The 21,708-nt window shown below is 40.3% G+C and overlaps 1 protein-coding gene and 1 long non-coding RNA gene across 2 annotated transcripts; one reads left to right on the forward strand and one right to left on the reverse strand.

Moving 5' to 3' along the window:
* Positions 1–1,012: 1,012 nt before the first annotated feature.
* Positions 1,013–5,849, reverse strand: LOC127912901 (uncharacterized). Its single transcript, XR_008083975.1, has 2 exons — positions 1,693–5,849; positions 1,013–1,483 (listed from the first exon to the last, which is right to left on the reverse strand). It is a non-coding gene; the product is annotated as an uncharacterized LOC127912901 (long non-coding RNA).
* On the forward strand, positions 5,808–20,997 carry LOC118361203 (myosin-7-like). The gene is made up of 40 exons (XM_052483935.1): positions 5,808–5,888; positions 6,019–6,060; positions 7,015–7,223; positions 7,578–7,721; positions 7,813–7,969; positions 8,059–8,086; positions 8,177–8,282; positions 8,432–8,524; positions 8,943–9,006; positions 9,095–9,193; positions 10,137–10,240; positions 10,407–10,545; positions 10,641–10,759; positions 10,964–11,113; positions 11,208–11,378; positions 11,543–11,852; positions 11,949–12,022; positions 12,211–12,416; positions 12,516–12,639; positions 13,184–13,320; positions 13,410–13,665; positions 13,893–14,135; positions 14,218–14,394; positions 14,489–14,634; positions 14,710–14,800; positions 14,893–15,282; positions 15,380–15,506; positions 15,604–15,722; positions 15,808–16,004; positions 16,746–16,929; positions 17,600–17,765; positions 18,064–18,188; positions 18,271–18,579; positions 18,686–18,889; positions 18,991–19,287; positions 19,439–19,543; positions 19,644–19,739; positions 19,858–19,992; positions 20,321–20,369; positions 20,869–20,997. The coding sequence occupies exons 3-39, from the start codon at positions 7,023–7,025 to the stop codon at positions 20,339–20,341; spliced, it is 5,814 nt and encodes a 1,937-aa protein (XP_052339895.1). The 5' UTR covers positions 5,808–5,888; positions 6,019–6,060; positions 7,015–7,022; the 3' UTR covers positions 20,342–20,369; positions 20,869–20,997.
* Positions 20,998–21,708: the final 711 nt, after the last annotated feature.

Here is a 21,708-nt window from a genome sequence, read left to right on the forward strand (position 1 = left end):
TACAAGTGTATCCTCATGAAATATTTTCATATCGTAAATTCATTTGGTACATTACAATTAGGTTGTGTACAATACATGTATTTTTATTAAAGCCATGGCTCGTCAGTTCTGGTCTTTGAAGGCCCAGACCCTACAACACGACAGTTTCCAGAGTACAGTGCTAACTTCACTTAAAGACCTTTCAGGTCAACTAATCCCGTGGTCGAAGACACTGCATCTCAGTGCTAGAGGCGTCACTACAGACACCCTGGTTCCAATCCAAGCTGTATCACAACCGGCTGTGATTGGGAGTCCCATAGTGCGGTTCACAATTGGTCCAGTGTTGTCCGGGTTTGGCCAGTGTAGGCCATCATTGTAAATAATAATTTGTTCTTAACTGACTTGCCTAGTTAAATACAAAATAATATTATTTTTTAAATGATAATGAATGCATACAGTATATCAAACAGAATAATTATTGATAGAGGAAAGTCTTACAGCAAATATAAATGAGCAAAGTAGTGCAACAGCTTGAACAGAGAAAAACCTACAAATTATATGGAGAAATGCATGGATGAAGTAAGATTATTATTATTTTTTATTAAAAAAAAAAAATCTAAACAAGAGCACTTGTTTTACATAGGCTACTTAGAGGCCGACCCATTAAAAACTGTTAATGGTACCTGAACTGTATTCGGTTACAAAAAGTACATTTCTAAGGCTCCAATCTAAAGTTTAGAAGACATGGAGACAACAATCAGATAGAATATTTAGAAATGAGCTGATGTACAGATGTAGAAGGAACTTGAAATGAGCTGATGTACAGATGTAGAAGGAACTTGAAATGAGCTGATGTACAGATGTAGAAGGAACTTGAAATGAGCTGATGTACAGATGTAGAAGGAACTTGAAATGAGCTGATGTACAGATGTAGAAGGAACTTGAAAGCAAAATGAATTAGCTGAAAGAGATGAAAAGTGAAATGCAAGTGTCACGTTCGTCGTAAGAATTATCGGACCAAGGTGAAGCGTGATATGGTTACCACATGTTTATTAACTGAAACGCATAAAACAATAAAGAATGAACGAAACGTGAAGACAATGAAGTGCTCACAGGCAACTACACATAAACAAGATCCCACAAACACAGGTGGGAAAAATAACTACTTAAATATGAACCCCAATTAGAGACAACGATTACCAGCTGCTTCTAATTGGGAATCATACAGAACACTAACATAGAAAAAGAAACTAGAACACAACATTGACATAGATATACTAGATCACCCCCTATTCACACCCTGACCTACTACACCATAGAGAAACAATGGCTCTCTATGGTCAGGGCGTGACAGTAAGATCAAATTGAGAAAATAAAAAAAAGTTTATCACACAAATCAGCTGGTTTAAAAGTTACCCTCCGTCCCGATGGGAATTCAATGAATATCTAACGTTCTATGGTAAATTCTATAAAAATAAATGAGTGTATTTTCTTCAAAACTATCCTGCAACGATAGATAGAAATAAAACTAGCAATTGTGCTTGCTGCCGCAGCGTGACGTGAGCAGAAAAGGTAACTTGTTAGGTAACTTGTATGTTCATGGTATCAAAAGACAGAAATTAAAGGCATAACACATCTAATTAAAAGTAAATAAAACCATAGACACTGTAACAGTGTACAATTTAATGCTACCAAAGATTGTTAACTTCTTACCATCTCTTGTGTGTGGTCATGTTTGGAGTCCCTGACAGGAGGTCTCCCAATGCAAGAGGCTGGACCTGCATCTGTGAGTCACATGGAGGAGAGTCCCATCCCATACTGTAGATGCTTTAACAGAACAAACTGTCATCGAAATGTGTTGCACTATAAATGTAACTGATTGTTGGTTTTAGAATGATTTTGAAAGCTGAGTTTAAAATGAAGGTTGTAAGAAACACCTTCTACATCTGATACAAATAAGGTTAATACTACACCGTAACTGCCTGAGTCCAAACAGGACACGTCTGTTATCCTGTCAATTGTTAGTAAGCCATACTGTAGTACAACACTTTAAAACAGTATACAACACTTTAAAACAGCCAGCAGTTCCAAAGGGAGTCTTCAGTTACCCCACAAATAAAAAACTAAGTGTGACAAAATTCGGCAAAACTGTCTAATATTCAATATCTGCGAGGTGACAGAGTAAACAATTTGCCAGTCAATGAACAAATGTAGATAGCTACTTTACTGTACAAGGAGGTTCACCACTGTATTGGGTTTACACAGAAATGCAAGTGACAAACAACAATCTTTCTTACAACCTTCACTTTAAACTCAGCTTTCAAAATCATTCTAAAACCAACAATCAGTTACATTTATAGTGCAACACATTTCGATGACAGTTTGTTCTGTTAAAGCATCTACAGTATGGGAATAGCACAAGCCCAATAGCATCAGAGCGTTAACAGCAATGCCAAGGACAAAGACAAACACTGAGATGTGAGTTTTCAACGACCTTTGTGTCACAACAGATGCATGGACATCCTAAAGATAGTGCAGTCCTTGAAATGCAAAGGAGAATCAGGTTACACAGCAGAACAGTGGTAAGGTGTCCAGCCATCATTCCTTCTATCTGACAGAGAGAACACAGTGTTGATAACACGAGAAGACTGGACAGCTGAGAATGAGGACGTATAAAGAAAGGTTGAGCCTAGAATAGACTGCTCAAGTATTGAGACTAAGTAAGGAGCTTGATGAGAGAGAGTGTGGTCCTTTGTTGCTCAGTTGGTAGAGCATGGCACTTGCAACACCAGAATGGGTGATTAGATTCCCGGGAGCATAAGCACGTTGAGTCGTTGTAGATAAAAGCGTCTGTTAAATTGCATATATTTTATATTATAAACCAGGTAGTTTGGGTCCTAGATGCTGAAGGCCATGGTATATTAGACATTATAAACTGGGTGGTTCGAGCCCTGAATGCTGACTGGCTGACAGCCGTGGTATATCAGAATGTATACTACATGTTTGACAAAACATGTATTTTTACTGATTTTAGTGCTGATTACGTTGGTAACCAGTTTATAATAGCCATAAGGATCTTGTAGTATATGGCCAATATACCATGGCACTGCGTAAGAACAGCCCTTAGCTGTGGTATATTATCCATATACTACACACCCCCTGGGCCTTTTTGCTTAAATATACCACGTGTATGACACAAAATTACTTGTTTACTGTTCTAATTATGTTGGTAACCAGTTAATAATAGCAATAAGACACCTCGGGGGTTTGCGGTATATGGCCAATATACCACACCTCCTTGGGGCTAACTGCTTAATTCAAACATTTGAGGGTTGTGGGTCATGGTCAATTTTTTAGGCTTCAAATGTATTAGCTGTGTGCCACCAGACTCTGGGTTCGAGCCCAGGCTTTGTCGCAGCCGGGTGACGCACAATTGGCCTAGCGTTGTCCGGGTTAGGCCAGTAGGGATATCCATGTCTCATCGCGCACTAGCGACTCCTATGGTGGGCCGGGCGCAGTGCACGCTGACCAGGTTGCTAGGGGCACGGTGTTTCCTCCGACACATTGGTGCGGCTGGCTTCCGGGTTGGATGTGCGCTGTGGTCCTTCTGTAGCTCAGTTGGTAGAGCATGGCGCTTGTAACGCCAGGGTAGTGGGTTCGATTCCCGGGACCACCCATACGTAGAATGTATGCACACATTACTGTAAGTCGCTTTGGATAAAAGCGTCTGCTAAATGGCATAAAAAATAAATAACATTTAAAAAAAAAAAAGAAGCAGTGCGGCTTGGTTGGGTTGTGTATCGGAAGACGCATGGCTTTCGACCTTCGTCTCTCCCGAGCCCGTATGGGAGTTGTAGCGATGAGACAAGATAGTAGCTACTAAAAAACAATTGGACACCACGAAATTGGGGAGAAAAAGGGGGTAAAAAAGAAGAAAATAAATAAATGTATTAGCTGATGGGTTGCAGGGTGTTACATTCTCCTCGTGGTGAAGAATAGTGATAGTCTTGGCTTACAATACGTTGCTTCTTTTGAAATCCATCTTCGAGAGAGAGAATATCATTTGTTTTTAACCATCTACTGATATGGTTTTAGGGTAAAAACGGACTGTTTTGTCATGATCAGTATGTGTTCCCTCCTGTAGTGACAGGAATTAAATTCCCGACAGCTGGGAATTGGACACCTAACAGTGTCATTGAGGAGTAGCATGTGGAAGTAAAGTAAAGAACCTCAAGGCTGAATGCCCAAGGTGTGAAATAGTAGGAGTCAAAGGTGCTCCTGAAGAGGTCTAAGGAGGGAAACTCTGGTGATGACAACCACTTATATAGTATTATCACCTCATAGACAACTTGTAGACAGCTTCACACTAATGCACTGACAGCCATCTTGACCTTTAACAGCACGTTACTACAAATCTAAGACCTTATTATGTCCCTTGGGTCAACACCTTACATACTACTCTACACAGACATTTCTAACTTGATTAGTCAGCACCTTACATACTACTCTACACAGACGTTTCTAACTTGATTAGTCAGCACCTTACACAAGTTATTTAAAACATTTTTACATTTTGAGTCCCCCTTGTTAAAACTAGCATGAGTTTCTTGAAAGTGACATGTACATCTAACTGCCAAAATAAAGGAAACACTTGAATAAATGAAGGATACAAAGTATATTGAAAGCAGGTGCTTCCACATAGGTGTGTTTCCTAAGTTAGTTAAGCAATTAAAACCCTATCATGCTTAGGGTCATGTATAAAAATGCCCAGTTGCCCATTTCTTTTTGACTACCATGGCTAGAAGAAAACATGTCAGTGACTTTGAAAGAGGGGTCTCAAAGGAGCATAGGGGGTTTAAAGGGTGTGTGTGTCTCAGTCACCAGATCTCAACCCAACTGAACACTTACGTGAGATTCTGGAGCAGCGCCTGAGACAGAGTTTATCACTACCGTCAACTAAACACCAAATGATGTAATTTGTCCTGGAAGAAATGGTGTCGCATCCCTCCAATAGTGTTCCAGAGACTTGTAGAATCTATGTTCTGGCAGGTTGTTGTGGCCCAACGCTCCTATTAGGACACTTTATGTTGGCCTTTCCTTTATTTAGGCAGTTTACATTTTATCAGACGCTCTCATCCAGAACGACTTACAGTAGTGAGTTCATACATTTTCATACTTTGCTCCATTTGTGGCTTAAATTAATTGAATTATGGGCTCTTCATAAACTGTACACCCAAAGAACAATTTCACAGGGTTATTTTTGTCATCAAGGACAAAGGGAAAGAAACTGTCACGTCAACAAGATGAGGTCGAGTTTAATACTTCAGTAGCTGTTACAATGCATAGAAGAGTGACCTTGTCTTGGTGAACAAAAGACAGCTGCACTTGTCATAAGAACCCTATTGTGAGTTTACGCACTGCAACAACACTTTCTTATGTCACCCCCAAGTGTTCACAATGAGCAAAGTATAACGGGGTATTTCAAAAACAAAAAACGGACATACATTACTTATGGTTTCAACGTTTAAAACTGTTTTTGGAACTAACTTACTTTGTGTCAGTGCACGTTAAAATATATAATTGGATTAATTCCCATTGGTCAAATATACATGCTTGGCATTTTTAGATGACTACAGTGCCTGAGACTGCCCTATGATCAAGTGGGCTTTCAATGCAGCCAATTTCTCCCCTCCTCTGTCCACCCTGGAATAGCCTGTTGTTAGAACGAGCCTGATAGGTCAAAAGAGGTATACACCTCTAGCCCCAAATACAGATCTTTTGAAATAATCAGTCTAATTCATGTCCTGACATGGCCCATCTCCATATAGGGCTGATCAACACTCTATAAAGAGTGATGGAGACCAGGGGAGACAGACCAGGGGAGACACAAGGCACTGGACATCCTGAAGGTAAGCATATAGAGGCAGTCTGCCGAGGAGGGCAAAAATAATCATCACAGGACCAAACAATTGTCATTACCACATTTAAACTGGCAAGTTGATTGATATTGGTCTTTATATTTGTCTATTTCATTCTCAGTCGAGATCCTTTCCAACGTATCCAGGGTGTGACCAACAACAGGTAAGAATCATAATCCTCTAAAGTAGGGGTTCTACTACATGCCTCCTAGTGGTTTAATGTGTTTCATGAAAACTATTGACAGTTTTCCAAATTCTTATTCTAATGCCATTTTTTATTTTGGTCTGTACTCATCAATCTAGTCAACTTGTATATGATGCATAATACGTCTTTCCATATAGTAATTACATGTAGCCAGTGTCATCACTAACACAAGCTGTAGATTTGAGCTACAGTGGACCTAGCTACTTTTGGTCTGCTGTGAACCTCACATGTTTTGGTTTATTTTCAATGTGTTATTGGTTTGCTGACCTTCATATTGTTCAGATGAAGTCCTATCAATCTAGGGTTCTAAATCGGGTAGCCTACTGGTGTTCTGACACGACACCATTTTTTAAAGCTATTATTTAAAAGTTCTATTGGTCTGCCATGCTACAGAATACTACTCACATAAACAGTATATACATACAGTGATACTAATATTTCAATTGATTTAGGTCTTTAAAATAATAATAATTTACGTATTAAGGCTAATTTACAAGTATAGTGTAGAGAATCATTGTACTATCTAAAACGATGTGAAATAACTTTATATTTTCAGCTTTTTGAAGCTGTAGAAAACTGAAAGTAAAATACACAAAAACAAAACTTAAGAACGGGAAGCATAGAAATAGTGCATATAGAACAGCTTCCTAGCCTTGCTTTCAATGAGCATGACATATCTATAACACATATTTCTATGTTAATTTGGTTGGGTCGCCCAAAAAGTGACATGTTGCAGCTTTAAGTTTGAGAACAGTTTGTTATGAGACTCCTAGCATACAACACACCTTGGTAACCTAATAATATATACACAAATACCTACAACAAATACATTATATTATTCCAACTCAAACCTGGTACTGTGTGTAATATATACATATGTATGTGTCCAATGCTCTTTTCCTGCCTGCACAGATTTAAGAATGGGGGACGCGTTGATGGCAGAGTTTGGGGGCGCAGCTTCCTATCTGCGTAAGTCAGACAAGGAGCGTATGGAATGCCAGACTAGACCCTTTGACATAAAGAGAGAGTGCTATGTGCCAGACCCTGAGGTTGAGTACGTCAAGGCCACAATCACCAGCAGAGATGGGGCTAAAGTCACCGTTGATACTGAGTTTGGAAAGGTAAATATTTTGGCGAAAAGCATTTCTGAAAATATATGACCTGGAGAAAATCACAAGATAATACATTTTCTGCTAGGATAACTCTATGATTGATGAACAGTTAGTTATAAACTGAATTGAAACTGAAATGCGATTTACTGTTGACTATAAACATTCTTCTCACAAGAGATAACAAACAAGGAGCAGAATCCTGACTTGAGAGCTTTAACTTTTATGCAAATCAGGCATTACATGTAAATGGTTGATTTGTGAAAATTCAACATTGTGTGCAATCTCAAGATAGGATTTGTCTCAAAAGTGAATACCTCTTCACCTTGAAAATGAAACAAATCATTTAATTTGCTCATCTTTCAGACTGTTACTGTGAAGGAGGATGACGTTCACCCCCAGAACCCGCCAAAGTTTGATAAAATTGAGGACATGGCGATGTTCACCTTCCTGCACGAGCCTGCTGTGCTGTTTAACCTCAAAGAGCGTTACGCAGCCTGGATGATCTACGTAAGTCAAGCCTGACTGCTAATATCTCCATTAAATCAAACATTCATTCAAATGAATGAAACTAAATCTGCATCTCCCTCGTCTTCCACAGACCTACTCAGGGCTGTTCTGTGTCACTGTCAACCCCTACAAGTGGCTGCCAGTGTATGATCAGTCTGTTGTCAATGCATACAGAGGCAAGAAGAGGACAGAAGCTCCTCCTCACATCTTCTCCATCTCTGACAATGCCTACCAGTACATGTTGTCAGGTAAAATATCACTTTTCCTTTTCATCTACATTGGCATATCAAATCATTTTTGTGTAATGACACATTTACTGATACTTCTCTTTCAACAGACAGGGAAAACCAGTCTGTTCTTATTACGTAAGTACATCAACCAAAGGTTATATTGATTTGAGGCTATTTAAGATTAAGATAAATTCTGAAACATCAACATTTGTATTTCAATCCCAGCGGAGAATCCGGTGCTGGAAAGACTGTGAACACCAAGAGGGTCATCCAGTATTTTGCCAGCATTGCTGCTGTCGGCGGAAAGAAAAGCGCTGCAGAAGAAAAAAAGGTAAACAGAATGCAAATATTCATCATTATCAATCCCAAATGAAACATTCTTTATGGCTGGACGAGCATATGTTGACAAAATCCATTTTTATTCATGTAGTATTGGTGTTCATTGCAGCATTTTCACATTGTATGGATGTTGATTTCTAGGGGACACTGGAGGATCAAATCATCCAGGCCAATCCTGCCCTGGAGGCTTTTGGTAATGCCAAGACCATCAGGAATGACAACTCCTCTCGATTCGTAAGTTTGGTCTTTGTTTGCAGTCAAAGACCATTCAAATCTTATCCTATATTTTAATCTTATCTGTTATCTTCTCGATTTGAATTTTATAAGGATAATAATTTTATTAGGATCCCCATTAGTTGATGTCATGACGTCAGCTAATCTTCCTCGGGTCCATCAGCTAATCTTCCCTTTTGGGACTGTATGTGTGCAACAGACCTGGGTTTAAATACTATTTGTTGCTTCTTTCAAATACTTTGTTTGATCGAGCCTGCCTAGAGTGTGAAAGGTGTGATTTAAACTTTTGGGACTATTCCATCAGTTCCACTACACCACGCAAGCTCAATCAAGCACACCTATTCAAAAAGAAAACAACTACTACTCGAACCCAGATCTGGTGTGCTCATTCAATTCTGCTTTTGACAATAACTTTCAGGGTAAATTCATCCGAATTCATTTTGGAGTTACTGGGAAGCTTTCGTCTGCTGACATTGAGACTTGTGAGTACAATAGTATATTTGCTCAGAATTGAAGGTCTCTTTGACAGGAAACACATTAATACCAAAAGCATTTTTCCATACTGATCAGATCTACTGGAGAAGTCACGTGTAACTTTCCAGCTCAAGGCTGAGAGAGATTATCACATCTTCTACCAGATCTTGTCCCAAAAGAAACCAGAACTGCTGGGTGAGTATTAAATCATCAAACACTACTGAGCAGGCTTAAGGTCTAATTCTGAATTCAACTGAGAACTACTGATTACAGTGGGGTACAGATTTATTGGATCCCATGATAATGATGAGCAAAACAAATACTGTAATACAAATACTTAGCTACATTTGTTTTATTATATACATTTTATACTCATTCAATTGCTCAGAGAAAGAGATTTTGTTTAACAAAATCCTTGTGAGGACAACGACACTGAGCCTTTTTCTAAAATGACATTGGGAGGGATCTTAGACCAGCGGTTCCCAAACTGTTGGGTGCGCCCTGGTCGGTAGGGGGGGTGCCCTTACACTATATTATGCTATACTACAGCCTGAACACAAATCAAACTGTTGGGTGCGCCCTGGTCGGTAGGGGGTGCCCTACACTATATTATGCTATACTACAGCCTGAACACAAATCAAACTGTTGGGTGCGCCCTGGTTGGTAGGGGGGTGCCCTTACACTATATTATGCTATACTACAGCCTGAACACAAATCAAACTGTTGGGTGCGCCCTGGTCGGTAGGGGGGGTGCCCTTACACTATATTATGCTATACTACAGCCTGAACACAAATCAAACTGTTGGGTGCGCCCTGGTCGGTAGGGGGGGTGCCCTTACACTATATTATGCTATACTACAGCCTGAACACAAATCAAACTGTTGGGTGCGCCCTGGTCGGTAGGGGGGGTGCCCTTACACTATATTATGCTATACTACAGCCTGAACACAAATCAAACTGTTGGGTGCGCCCTGGTCGGTAGGGGGGGTGCCCTTACACTATATTATGCTATACTACAGCCTGAACACAAATCAAACTGTTGGGTGCGCCCTGGTCGGTAGGGGGGGTGCCCTTACACTATATTATGCTATACTACAGCCTGAACACAAATCAAACTGTGCTGTTCGATTATTTTCAGAGATGCTACTCATCACCAGCAATCCCTATGACTACGCCTTCATCTCCCAAGGAGAGATTGCTGTAACTTCCATTAATGATGCAGATGAGCTAATGGCTACTGATGTGAGTAAAATATGTTCATGAACACTGTATGTAATTGGAAGTAAGCATTTCACAGCAAGGTCTACACCGGTTGTATTCAGGGCATGTGAATAAATAAAATGTGATTTGATTTTGATTTATTCCACTTATATCCAACACAAAAAAATGGCTTTTATTTCGAAACTAGGATGCCTTTAATGTGCTTGGATTCTCCCAAGAAGAGATTAATGGCATTTATAAGCTGACTGGGGCCATCATGCACTACGGCAACCTGAAGTTCAAGAATAAACAGCGGGAGGAGCAAGCAGAGGCAGATGGCACTGAGGGTGAGCACTGATTAAAAACCTCTCACTTTAACATAATATCTGAAGAATCTGACGCTCAGAGTGCCTCCTCCAACCATAAAACTTTGCCTTTCCAGATATTGACAAAGCTGCATATCTGATGGGCCTGAACTCTGCTGACCTGGTCAAGGGGCTGTGTCACCCAAGGGTCAAAGTAGGAAATGAGTGGGTCACCAAAGGTCAGAGTGTCGACCAGGTGAGTCTCAAAAAAGTTGTACATTTCCAGGAGATAATAATTTTGAGCATAAAACTTCTGTCTAGAGTTGCTAAAATGTTCATGCCTGTGATTCCTCATTGATGATGCCTTTTAGTCCAAGGCCTGATATGTGTCTGGGAAACTGTCCCTATGCGTTTATCTGGAGTCTATGTTTTGGTAAATTATTTTCTCAATATTTTGAAGGTTTACTACTCCATTGGTGCACTGGCAAAGAAAATTTACGAGAACATGTTCCTCTGGATGGTGATAAGAATCAATCTTACACTGGACACGAAGAACGCTCGCCAGCACTACATTGGTGTGCTGGACATTGCCGGCTTTGAGATCTTTGATGTGAGTGTTTGATGTACATTTTATAAATAGGACACGTCAAAAAACTATTCATCTGAAACATTACAGCTGAAGTAACTGTAAACTTCTATTTCAGTTCAACACCTTTGAGCAGCTGTGCATCAACTTCACTAATGAGAAGCTGCAACAGTTCTTCAACCACCACATGTTTGTGCTGGAGCAGGAAGAATATAAGAAAGAGGGCATCGTCTGGGAGTTCATTGACTTCGGCATGGACTTGGCTGCCTGCATTGACCTCATTGAAAGGGTTGGTGTCTTCAGTTTCGCAGTAGTTTAATTTATATGATTGAATCTTTAGGATTTCAAACATTACACGGGCAATCTTCATAAATGTGCTTCAACAACAAATTATTCTCATATTTATGATTTTGCCTTAGTATTAATTTATTTTCATTCATTTTCCCCTTTCAGCCCATGGGTATCATGTCCATCCTTGAAGAGGAGTGCATGTTCCCCAAGGCCAGTGATTCTACATTCAAAGCTAAGCTGTATGAGAACCATCTGGGCAAAAATGCATGCTTCCAGAAGCCTAGGATTATTAAGGGTAGACCAGAGGCACATTTCTCCCTGGTTCACTATGCTGGCATTGTTGACTACAACATTGGTAACTGGCTGGTGAAGAACAAGGACCCGCTGAATGAGACTGTGGTCGGACTGTTCCAGAAGTCAAGTCTTAAGTTCCTGGCCAACCTCTTTGTGAGCTATGCTGGTGCAGAAGGAGGTACTATGTGTTTTTATCGGCAAAGACTACAAATCACTAAAATAAATACAAATGTACATGACAATAGTATATTTAATTGATGTCATTATCATACAGCACCTGAAGAAAAAGCGGCTGGAGGAAAGAAGAAGAAAGGCTCTTCCTTCCAGACTGTGTCTGCATTGCACAGGGTAAATCTGACTTTAAATCAATATACTTCTGATGTTTTCAAATGGCAGAAAATAACAAATGTATTATATTTGTGATAAATTTGACATGTCAGTTTGTTGTGGATTGGCAAGTTAGCATTAAATGCCGTTATGACTCGTGAGGTACTGGGAGTCATTTCTGGAAAATTCTACATTTGTCATACTTACAGGAGAACTTGGGTAAACTCATGACCAACTTGAGGTCTACTCACCCTCACTTTGTGCGTTGCCTCATCCCCAATGAGACCAAGACTCCTGGGGCCATGGAGAATCCTCTGGTCATGCACCAGCTGCGCTGTAACGGTGTGCTGGAAGGCATCAGGATCTGCAGAAAGGGCTTCCCCAACAGGATCCTGTATGCTGACTTCAAACAAAGGTACAAATCAATATGCATTTCCTGTCCAAAATAAATTCAACTGTTTACCTATTCAGGTGTTCCATTTTTGAAGATAATTGCTTTCTAATTTAAATTCAGATACCGCATCCTCAATCCAAATGCCATCCCTGAGGGTCAGTTCATTGACAACATGAAGGCAGCAGAAAAACTGCTAGGCTCTCTGGACATTGACCACACCCAGTACAGATTAGGACACACTAAGGTATGTTCCCTAAATAGATGAAAAGCAATTAGACCCGTTGGAACAGCAGCAATTACGGGGTCCAAGCAGTATGTTACCACTAGGTTTACCTGATAAATGCCTGTTGAAATAACTGATGATATACCACTGAGCATGTTTTCTACATATCATCTGTCTCTAGGGGAAAAGGATCAAGTCAAGAAATGCAAATATTTACCATGTAGTAGATCCATATCTGTCTATATATAAGACAATACAAAGCATTGTGGCATACTGTTAGAGATAGACTTTCTGTACATGTTTTTAAAAAATGTGCACATTTTTTTCACTCTCAGTCATGCTGGGACAGAAGTTGTAAAATCAATTGCACATGACAAGGCCAACTTGTGGTCAATTTGTGCCATTTTCACAGAGGCAAGAAATTAGCCGTCTAAACATGACTACTACGTTTTGTAAATCTGGGAGATACCACATTCAAGTTATTTATGGTCAACTGGCAGAAAAATACAATCGTACAAATACAAGACAATCCATGTACCAAAGTATGGCCTTGGTTTATCATTAGGTGTTCTTCAAGGCTGGTCTCCTGGGTACCCTTGAGGAGATGAGAGATGACCGTCTCGCTCTTATCATCACTGGAATGCAGGCCCGATCACGTGGTCTACTTGCCAGAATTGAGTTCCAGAAAATTGTTGACCGCAGGTTGGAATAAGAGTAGATAAAACTTCTGCAGACAATATGGTGGAGGTGGAAAAGGGTGTATAAAAAGCTACTTCTGTTCCATTTCACAGGGACGCCTTGCTTGTGATCCAATGGAACATTCGTGCCTTCATGGGTGTCAAGAATTGGCCCTGGATGAAGATGTTCTTTAAGATTAAACCTCTGCTGAAGTCAGCAGAGACTGAGAAGGAGATGGCGAACATGAAGGAAGAATTCCTGAAGCTTAAAGAGGCTTATGCTAAATGTGAAGCCCGTAGAAAGGAGCTGGAAGAGAAGATGGTCTCCCTTATCCAAGAGAAGAATGACCTGCAGATTGCTGTCCAAACTGTGAGTAACTTTAACTGCACCACAGTTACGTTTCTGCGCTCACATCCTTTGTCAGAATTGCCTTAGCGAACTAGAGAAATGTAAAAACAGAGAAAGAGGAGACATGATTTGCTAAATAGGTATGTACAATCAGCGGAGCATTTGTAGTCTCCAAATATTTTGCCACGAAACAGACTTCTGAGCTTTGGAGAATTTGATATACTTACAATATTTTGACACATTGACAGTCAGAAGACACTATTGGTGATGCTGAAGAGAGATGCGAGGGTCTGATCAAGAGCAAAATCCAGCTTGAGGCCAAATCCAAAGAGCTGACAGAAAGACTGGAGGATGAGGAGGAGATGAATTCAGAGCTGACTGCTAAGAAGAGGAAGCTGGAAGATGAGTGCTCAGAACTCAAGAAGGACATTGATGATCTGGAGCTCACTCTGGCTAAAGTGGAGAAGGAAAAGCATGCCACAGAGAACAAGGTAAAAGTTGTTCTTCATTATTGTATTGTTAAAACTCCAATTGATTGTTTTGGATGAAAACGTAATGACATTGTTTCCTTAGGTTAAAAACCTGACTGAAGAGATGGCAGCTCTGGATGAAATCATTGCCAAGCTGACCAAGGAGAAGAAGGCTCTGCAGGAGGCTCATCAGCAAACGTTGGATGACCTGCAGAGTGAGGAGGACAAGGTCAACACGCTGACCAAGGCCAAAGCCAAACTGGAACAGCAAGTTGATGATGTGAGTACCAAATAGGAAATAAAAAATTACAACAAATGAAGTAATATCCTAAAATAGCCTACAGCACAATATTGTTTAATATATCCTTAATCAGCTTGAAGGGTCTCTGGAGCAAGAAAAGAAGGTCAGGATGGACCTTGAGAGAGCCAAAAGAAAGCTGGAAGGAGACTTGAAGTTGACCCAGGAGAGCCTAATGGACCTGGAGAACGACAAGCAGCAACTGGAGGAGAGAATGAAGAAGTAAGATCACAACCCACAAAATCTAATGAATAATTCCTTTACAGAAAGCTCTAAAATGTGTACTTTACTTATCAGGAAGGATTTTGAGACGAGCCAACTCAACAGCAAGATTGAGGATGAGCAGGCCATGAGTGCCCAACTTCAGAAGAAACTGAAGGAGCTGCAGGTATTTTAATAGTATTGTTGAAAAGGTCAACATTGTGTTACACTTGTTTATGTTCCGTTCTTATCAAAACATTTACATTCCAACCATTTCAGGCCCGCATTGAAGAGCTGGAGGAAGAGCTTGAGGCGGAGAGAGCTGCCCGTGCCAAGGTGGAGAAACAGAGGGCAGACTTGTCCAGAGAGCTGGAAGAGATCAGTGAGAGGCTGGAGGAAGCAGGTGGAGCCACTGCTGCCCAGATTGAGATGAACAAGAAGAGGGAGGCTGAGTTTCAGAAGGTGCGCAGAGACCTTGAAGAGGCTACTCTGCAGCATGAGGCTACAGCTGCCACTCTGAGGAAGAAAAATGCTGACAGTGTGGCTGACCTGGGAGAGCAGATTGACAACCTTCAGAGAGTGAAGCAGAAGCTGGAGAAGGAAAAGAGTGAGCTCAGGCTGGAGTTGGACGATGTGGTCTCCAACATGGAGCAGATTGTCAAGTCTAAAGTATGTGGTATCACTAAGCAATCAAAACGTGTTATGCTTTTTAATGATGGAATCCAGTGGCAGTGTTCTGTCATTCAAAAAACAAATCTGTTTTTAGACAAACTTGGAGAAAATGTGCCGCACTCTCGAGGACCAGATGAGTGAATACAGGACGAAAGCTGAGGAAGGACAGCGATCCATCAATGATTTCACCATGCAGAAAGCAAAGCTTCAAACTGAGAATGGTATATTAACAAAAAATCTGGACATTCACATGAACAGCAACAACAAATAACCAAATAAATAATATAATTAGAAATAATTACAATTGCATTAAAACAGGTGAACTTGCCAGACAGCTGGAGGAGAAGGACTCTCTGGTCTCCCAACTGACCAGAGGTAAGCAGTCCAACGTTCAGCAGATTGAAGACCTCAAGAGACAACTGGAGGAGGAAGTCAAGGTATTTATACTAAAAATGCAGGGTCAATAATCAACATCATTTAACCTCCGGCATAATTTGATTCTTTACAAAATGTCCTTACCAGGCAAAGAACGCACTTGCCCATGCAGTGCAGTCTGCTCGCCATGACTCAGACCTGCTGAGGGAGCAGTATGAGGAGGAGCAGGAGGCCAAGTCTGAGCTGCAGCGTGGCATGTCCAAGGCTAATGCTGAAGTGGCTCAGTGGAGAACCAAGTATGAAACTGATGCCATCCAGAAGACCGAGGAGCTTGAAGATGCAAAGTAAGGACGCTTAATTTAAATTATTATACTGGCTGAAGGATTTCAACATTTACCTGGTTAACTCTGCAAATAGCACTACTGGGTCATCTGAAAAGTCATAGTCAAATCGATCAATAAAATAATAACACACTTAGCAAAAATTGTTATTTTTAATTTACAATTGTAGAAACTAAGAGAATAGAAAGAGAACAATGACCTGCAGGTTCAGAACTTTTATGAAACTTCACAACTGTATGGTGTTCAGAGATAGATGGGTGGGGTTGAGGGTAGCTGAAAGATGGGACTGAAAACAAACAAAAGATAACTAATGTAAAATATACTGTGTCTGTAAAATGTATATAGTATGTATAAGATGGAAGTAGGAGCCTAAGTGTTGTTGTTGTCGTCCATTAGTTTACTCCAATTAGGGGAGGGATGGTAGGGTTGGGGGAAAATAATAAACAAACACATATTTAAAAAATATATACATTTAATAATATATCTTTAAAAAAATATATTTATGGGGGATTGGAAAGTATGCAGACAAATACATTGATAGAAGCCACAATCTATTTGCAATATTGAAGCTTACAAAAAAAAGCAAGGTTTCTGTCTTACATTTAAGGCTATTCAACCTTGGCTGAATTAGTGACACACAAAAGTACATGATGAATGATACATAGATTACCTGATATAGAACCATTAAATATCAGACAGAAAAAAGGCAGATGTCTTAAATGTTTCTCATCTATGTCAATCCAGGAAAAAGCTGGCTCAGCGTCTGCAGGATGCAGAGGAGGCTGTGGAAGCTGTTAATGCTAAATGCTCCTCCCTGGAGAAGACTAAACACAGACTCCAGAATGAGATTGAAGATCTCATGGTGGATGTGGAGAGATCCAATGCATCTGCTGCCGCTCTGGACAAAAAGCAAAGGAACTTCGACAAGGTAGAAAATTAATTGTAGACAAGTCCAATTAGCCTTCCTATTAGTCTTCATTACCACTGTGATTATTATTTAACCCTGCTGGTCATCTATGAACATTTGAACATCTTGGCAATGTTCTGTTATAATCTCCACCCGGCACAGCCAGAAGAGGACTGGCCACCCCTCATAGCCTGGTTCCTCTCTAGGTTTCTTCCTATGTTCTGGCCTTTCTAGGGAGTTTTTCCTAGCCACCCTGCTTCTACACCTGCATTGCTTGCTGTTTGGGGTTTTAGGCTGGGTTTCTGTACAGCACTTTGTGACATCAGCTGATGTAAGAAGGGCTTTATAAATACATTTGATTGATTATAGTACATAATAGGGACAGCATGTAGACTAGTGGTTAGAGAAGCAGGCCTTGAATCCCAGCTCAGATGAGGAAATCTGGCGTTGAATTCGCCGACAACCAGAAGGTTGCTGTCATCATAATATAATAATAACCCTACATACCCTTGAGCAAGGCACTTCACCCTTATAACTGCTCCAGGGGAGTTGCACTGCGGCTGACCCATTGCATTCTGCCCGTGTTTTCTCGGGGGCTTAGGTTGTGAGCATCGTTCTTCTGTAAGTTAATGGACAATAAAGTACCTCTTATCCTAATCATATACTGTATTGAAACCACTTACGTGTCCAGGTCCTGGCTGAGTGGAAGCAGAAGTTTGAAGAGTCTCAGACTGAGCTAGAGAGCTCCCAGAAAGAGGCCAGATCTCTCAGCACTGAACTCTTCAAACTCAAGAACTCCTATGAGGAATCGCTGGATCATCTAGAGACGATGAAGAGAGAGAACAAGAACCTTCAAGGTCAGAGAATGTGCATTATTGCCTATATAACTTAGTTAATTAAAGATTGATAGGTTATAGAGATCACAAAAATATTGTAGTTATTAGGCTTGGGTGTTTTTTCATATGTATCGTATACCGGGTTATTTTGAAATACCGATGGTATGATTTTCAATAGTGTAAATTTAACTATCTAAGATGTGCCAAATAAATATGCACCAACGGTAATACCGTATACCCCGATATGAACATCTAGATACAGCCCAACCCTACTAGTTGTCACAAAAAGATTCTGATGTAAAATTATATTTTTCCACAGAGGAAATTTCTGACCTGACTGAGCAACTTGGTGAGGGAGGAAAGAGCATCCATGAGCTGGAGAAGATCCGTAAACAGCTGGAGCAGGAGAAGGCTGAGATACAGTCTGCTTTAGAGGAAGCTGAGGTAAGAAAACATTTACAGATAGTGAAAGTTCCAGAATTGAATTGTAAAATCTTCTAAACTATGGGTGGCTGTGTTCTCATAGGGATCCCTAGAGCATGAGGAGGGCAAGATCATGAGAGCACAGCTGGAGTTCAATCAGGTCAAAGCTGACATTGAACGGAAGCTGGTGGAGAAGGATGAGGAGATGGAGATGAATAAGAGGAACCAGCAGAGAGTGGTGGATACCCTGCAAAGCTCCCTGGAGTCAGAGACTCGCAGCAGGAATGAAGCTCTCAGGCTGAAGAAGAAGATGGAGGGAGATCTCAATGAGATGGAGATCCAGCTCAGCCAGGCCAACAGGCAGGCAGCAGAGGCCCAGAAGCAACTTAAGGGTCTTCATTCCCATCTGAAGGTAACACCTCCACACCATTGTGAATTAAAAACATTGCTTGTGCCTTCACAAAAGCCAAACCACACTGTGAAACAAAATATAGTAAAATCATAAATTCTCTCTTCAGGATTCTCAAATGCAGCTGGATGATGCTCTTCGTGGCAATGATGATCTGAAGGAGAACATTGCTATTGTAGAGAGACGCAACAACCTGATGCAGGCTGAACTGGATGAGCTGAGAGCCATGGTGGAGCAGACTGAGAGAGGCCGCAAACTGGCTGAGCAGGAACTGCTGGATGTTAGTGAGAGAGTTCAGCTGCTGCACTCACAGGTAAGACGGTAATAGATAACAATTTGTGTTCTCCTTAAAATGTCTGCGATTTGAGATTTGCTGAGGTTATATTAAAAGGAATTTGTCACATATATGTGTAGAACACCAGCCTGTTGAGCCAGAAGAAGAAGCTAGAGGGTGACACATCCCAGCTTCAGAATGAAGTGGAGGAGGCTGTGCAGGAGTGCAGAAATGCTGAGGAAAAGGCCAAAAAGGCCATTACTGATGCTGCCATGATGGCAGAGGAGCTGAAGAAGGAGCAGGACACCAGTTCTCATCTGGAGCGCATGAAAAAGAACATGGAGCAGACCATCAAGGACCTGCAGCACCGCCTGGATGAAGCTGAACAAATTGCCATGAAAGGTGGCAAGAAGCAGATCCAGAAGCTGGAGTCCAGAGTAAGTGTCTGAGGCCCAGCTACATAATCTTCTATTAATGCTAAATAATTTTTTCATATTTATAGTCATATTTCTAGCTTTCATATTAAAAGCAGTGGTAACTAACAACGTAAATGGAATTAATGTGTTAACATTCATCATTTCTTTCTAGGTGAGGGAGCTAGAGAGTGAAGTGGAAATGGAGCAAAGGAGGAGCAGTGATGCTGTGAAAGGTGTCCGTAAATATGAGAGACGCATCAAGGAGCTCACCTACCAGGTACATCACATATTTTAATTTGACAGTGCATTATTAACACGCTAAGAATCAAATGCAAGACACACAAATGACCAATTTTTTCCTTTCTTTTTGGGTACAGACTGAGGAAGACCGTAAGAATTTGTCCCGTCTTCAGGACCTGGTGGACAAACTGCAGCTGAAGGTCAAATCCTACAAGAGAACTTCAGAGGAGGCTGTAAGTAGAAAATGTTCCATCATCCAACTAATTCATCTGTAATTCTCAAATTGTTGTTTGCAAGAAACTTAACATTATTCACAGGATTTTTAACATTCATATTTAACATTATTCACAGGAGGAACAAGCCAATTCCAGTTTGGGCAAGTTCCGCAAGATTCAGCATGAACTGGATGAGGCAGAGGAGAGGGCTGATATTGCTGAGTCTCAGGTTAACAAGATGAGAGCTAAGAGTCGTGATTCCGGCTCCAAGGTCAGTGAAGTTGCTGTTTCAATGTACATAGTTGTAATGGTTATAATTAAGCAGATTCCCATTTGTAATGTATGGCAAAATCCTCAACCTTAAATAGCTTCAATGCTAAAGTCTGGGATCTGGGACTCTGTTTAATGGTTATTTCAATTCTCTATATTCATCCATTGATTCCTGAAGAAAATAAGTAATACATTAGTTATGTGTTAAATTGTTACTAAGTAACTATACCTGTTGAAGTTCCCAACTGTAAAATTTCAACCAGAGGTCACAGTATAAATGGCAGTATATATTTTTTCTTCTCATAATCAATCCATCTTCTCCATCACAGAAAGGAAAGGAGGAAGAGTGAGGTCAAGAGTTGTGATGTCGGCTCCCAGGTCAGTTCTTTGCATCAAAATAATTATATTGGTTTTCATTTGTCATGTATGACGACGGCCCCAACATCAATATCTTTGTAAGTATTTGATGTCCAATAACCATACAACTACCTATAAAGTGTTATTCTATTATATTCTATACATTTGAATAATATTTCCTGTCATGGGTTAAAAAATGTTTTTTCAAAAGCATCATATTTATTGGTTTAAGTGGTGACTTACTGTGATGGCAAGCAACGCATTTTTATTTACTTATAAATACTAGACATTTACTTAGATAAACACTAGACATCGTTGCTTCTTTAATTGTTTTTGTAAAATCTTTAATTTACTAGTAAACATTTTGTGTAATGGATGATGTTTGTAGTGTACTCTGTAAACTCAAACAAGGTGCCCTATTGTTTAATTTATAGTTGATGACCCACAGAATATTCTAAGAATGTTTTTAGTGTTCACGATAGTTAATTCAATTTGAATCTTTATCCATCTTCTGTCACAGAAATGTCATGATGAAGAGTGAAGCTCTTGGATGGACCTTACTGAAAATCTCCTGACTGTAGTGATTTAGTTTTCTATATTCTCCATGCAACATGAGCAGAATAAAGAATAAAGGCAATTTAAAATAGGCCTTCTGTGTTTTGCTTGTTTCTATTACAAACAGGAATTCTAGACATTTTATTAGCATGAAATCAACTGTTATTTAACAAAATTAAGTAAACACTGGTTTTCATAGAATATACTGAGATTTAGGGGACCCCACAGAGAATCAGGAAAATAGACAAACATCTCTGGTGGTGCTCCTGGGCCAAATTCTGTCCCCTAAATCAGTGGCTTCCAACCAGGGGTACTAAGGACCCCTGGGGGTACTTAGCCTATCCACAGTGGGTACTTGGGAAGACTCATGAGATCATAGGCCTACTGGTCAAATGCATGAGCGGGAACTTCAGTGGTATTCTGGCAGAGCAAAATTCAGTTTGTCGTACAGTGATCGAAAAAGGTTGGGAACTGCCCTAAATGGACAGGTACATTGTTCAGAAAATACCTAATTAGACAGAAAGTGAAACTACTACCCACACCGATGAACAATGTATTTTGTTTGCCTAAAACTTAGGATTTATGAGGTTTCATGAGAATTTGATTAATATTAGATCATATTTGCATGTGACCCAACATTACATCCATGGAGTATCTTTATCTACTGACAAAAAGGCACTAGAGTTTTAGGCGTTTGTTGATTTTCTCTTGAAAGAAATCAACACAGCGACAATTATGTGGCAAGTGAATTTACACAACATAAAATCACCAAAGATCAGTGGCTTAGCATCCTGTTGGCTACGTC

This window comes from Oncorhynchus keta, chromosome 28, assembly GCF_023373465.1.
Source record: "Oncorhynchus keta strain PuntledgeMale-10-30-2019 chromosome 28, Oket_V2, whole genome shotgun sequence".
NCBI lineage: Eukaryota > Metazoa > Chordata > Actinopteri > Salmoniformes > Salmonidae > Oncorhynchus > Oncorhynchus keta.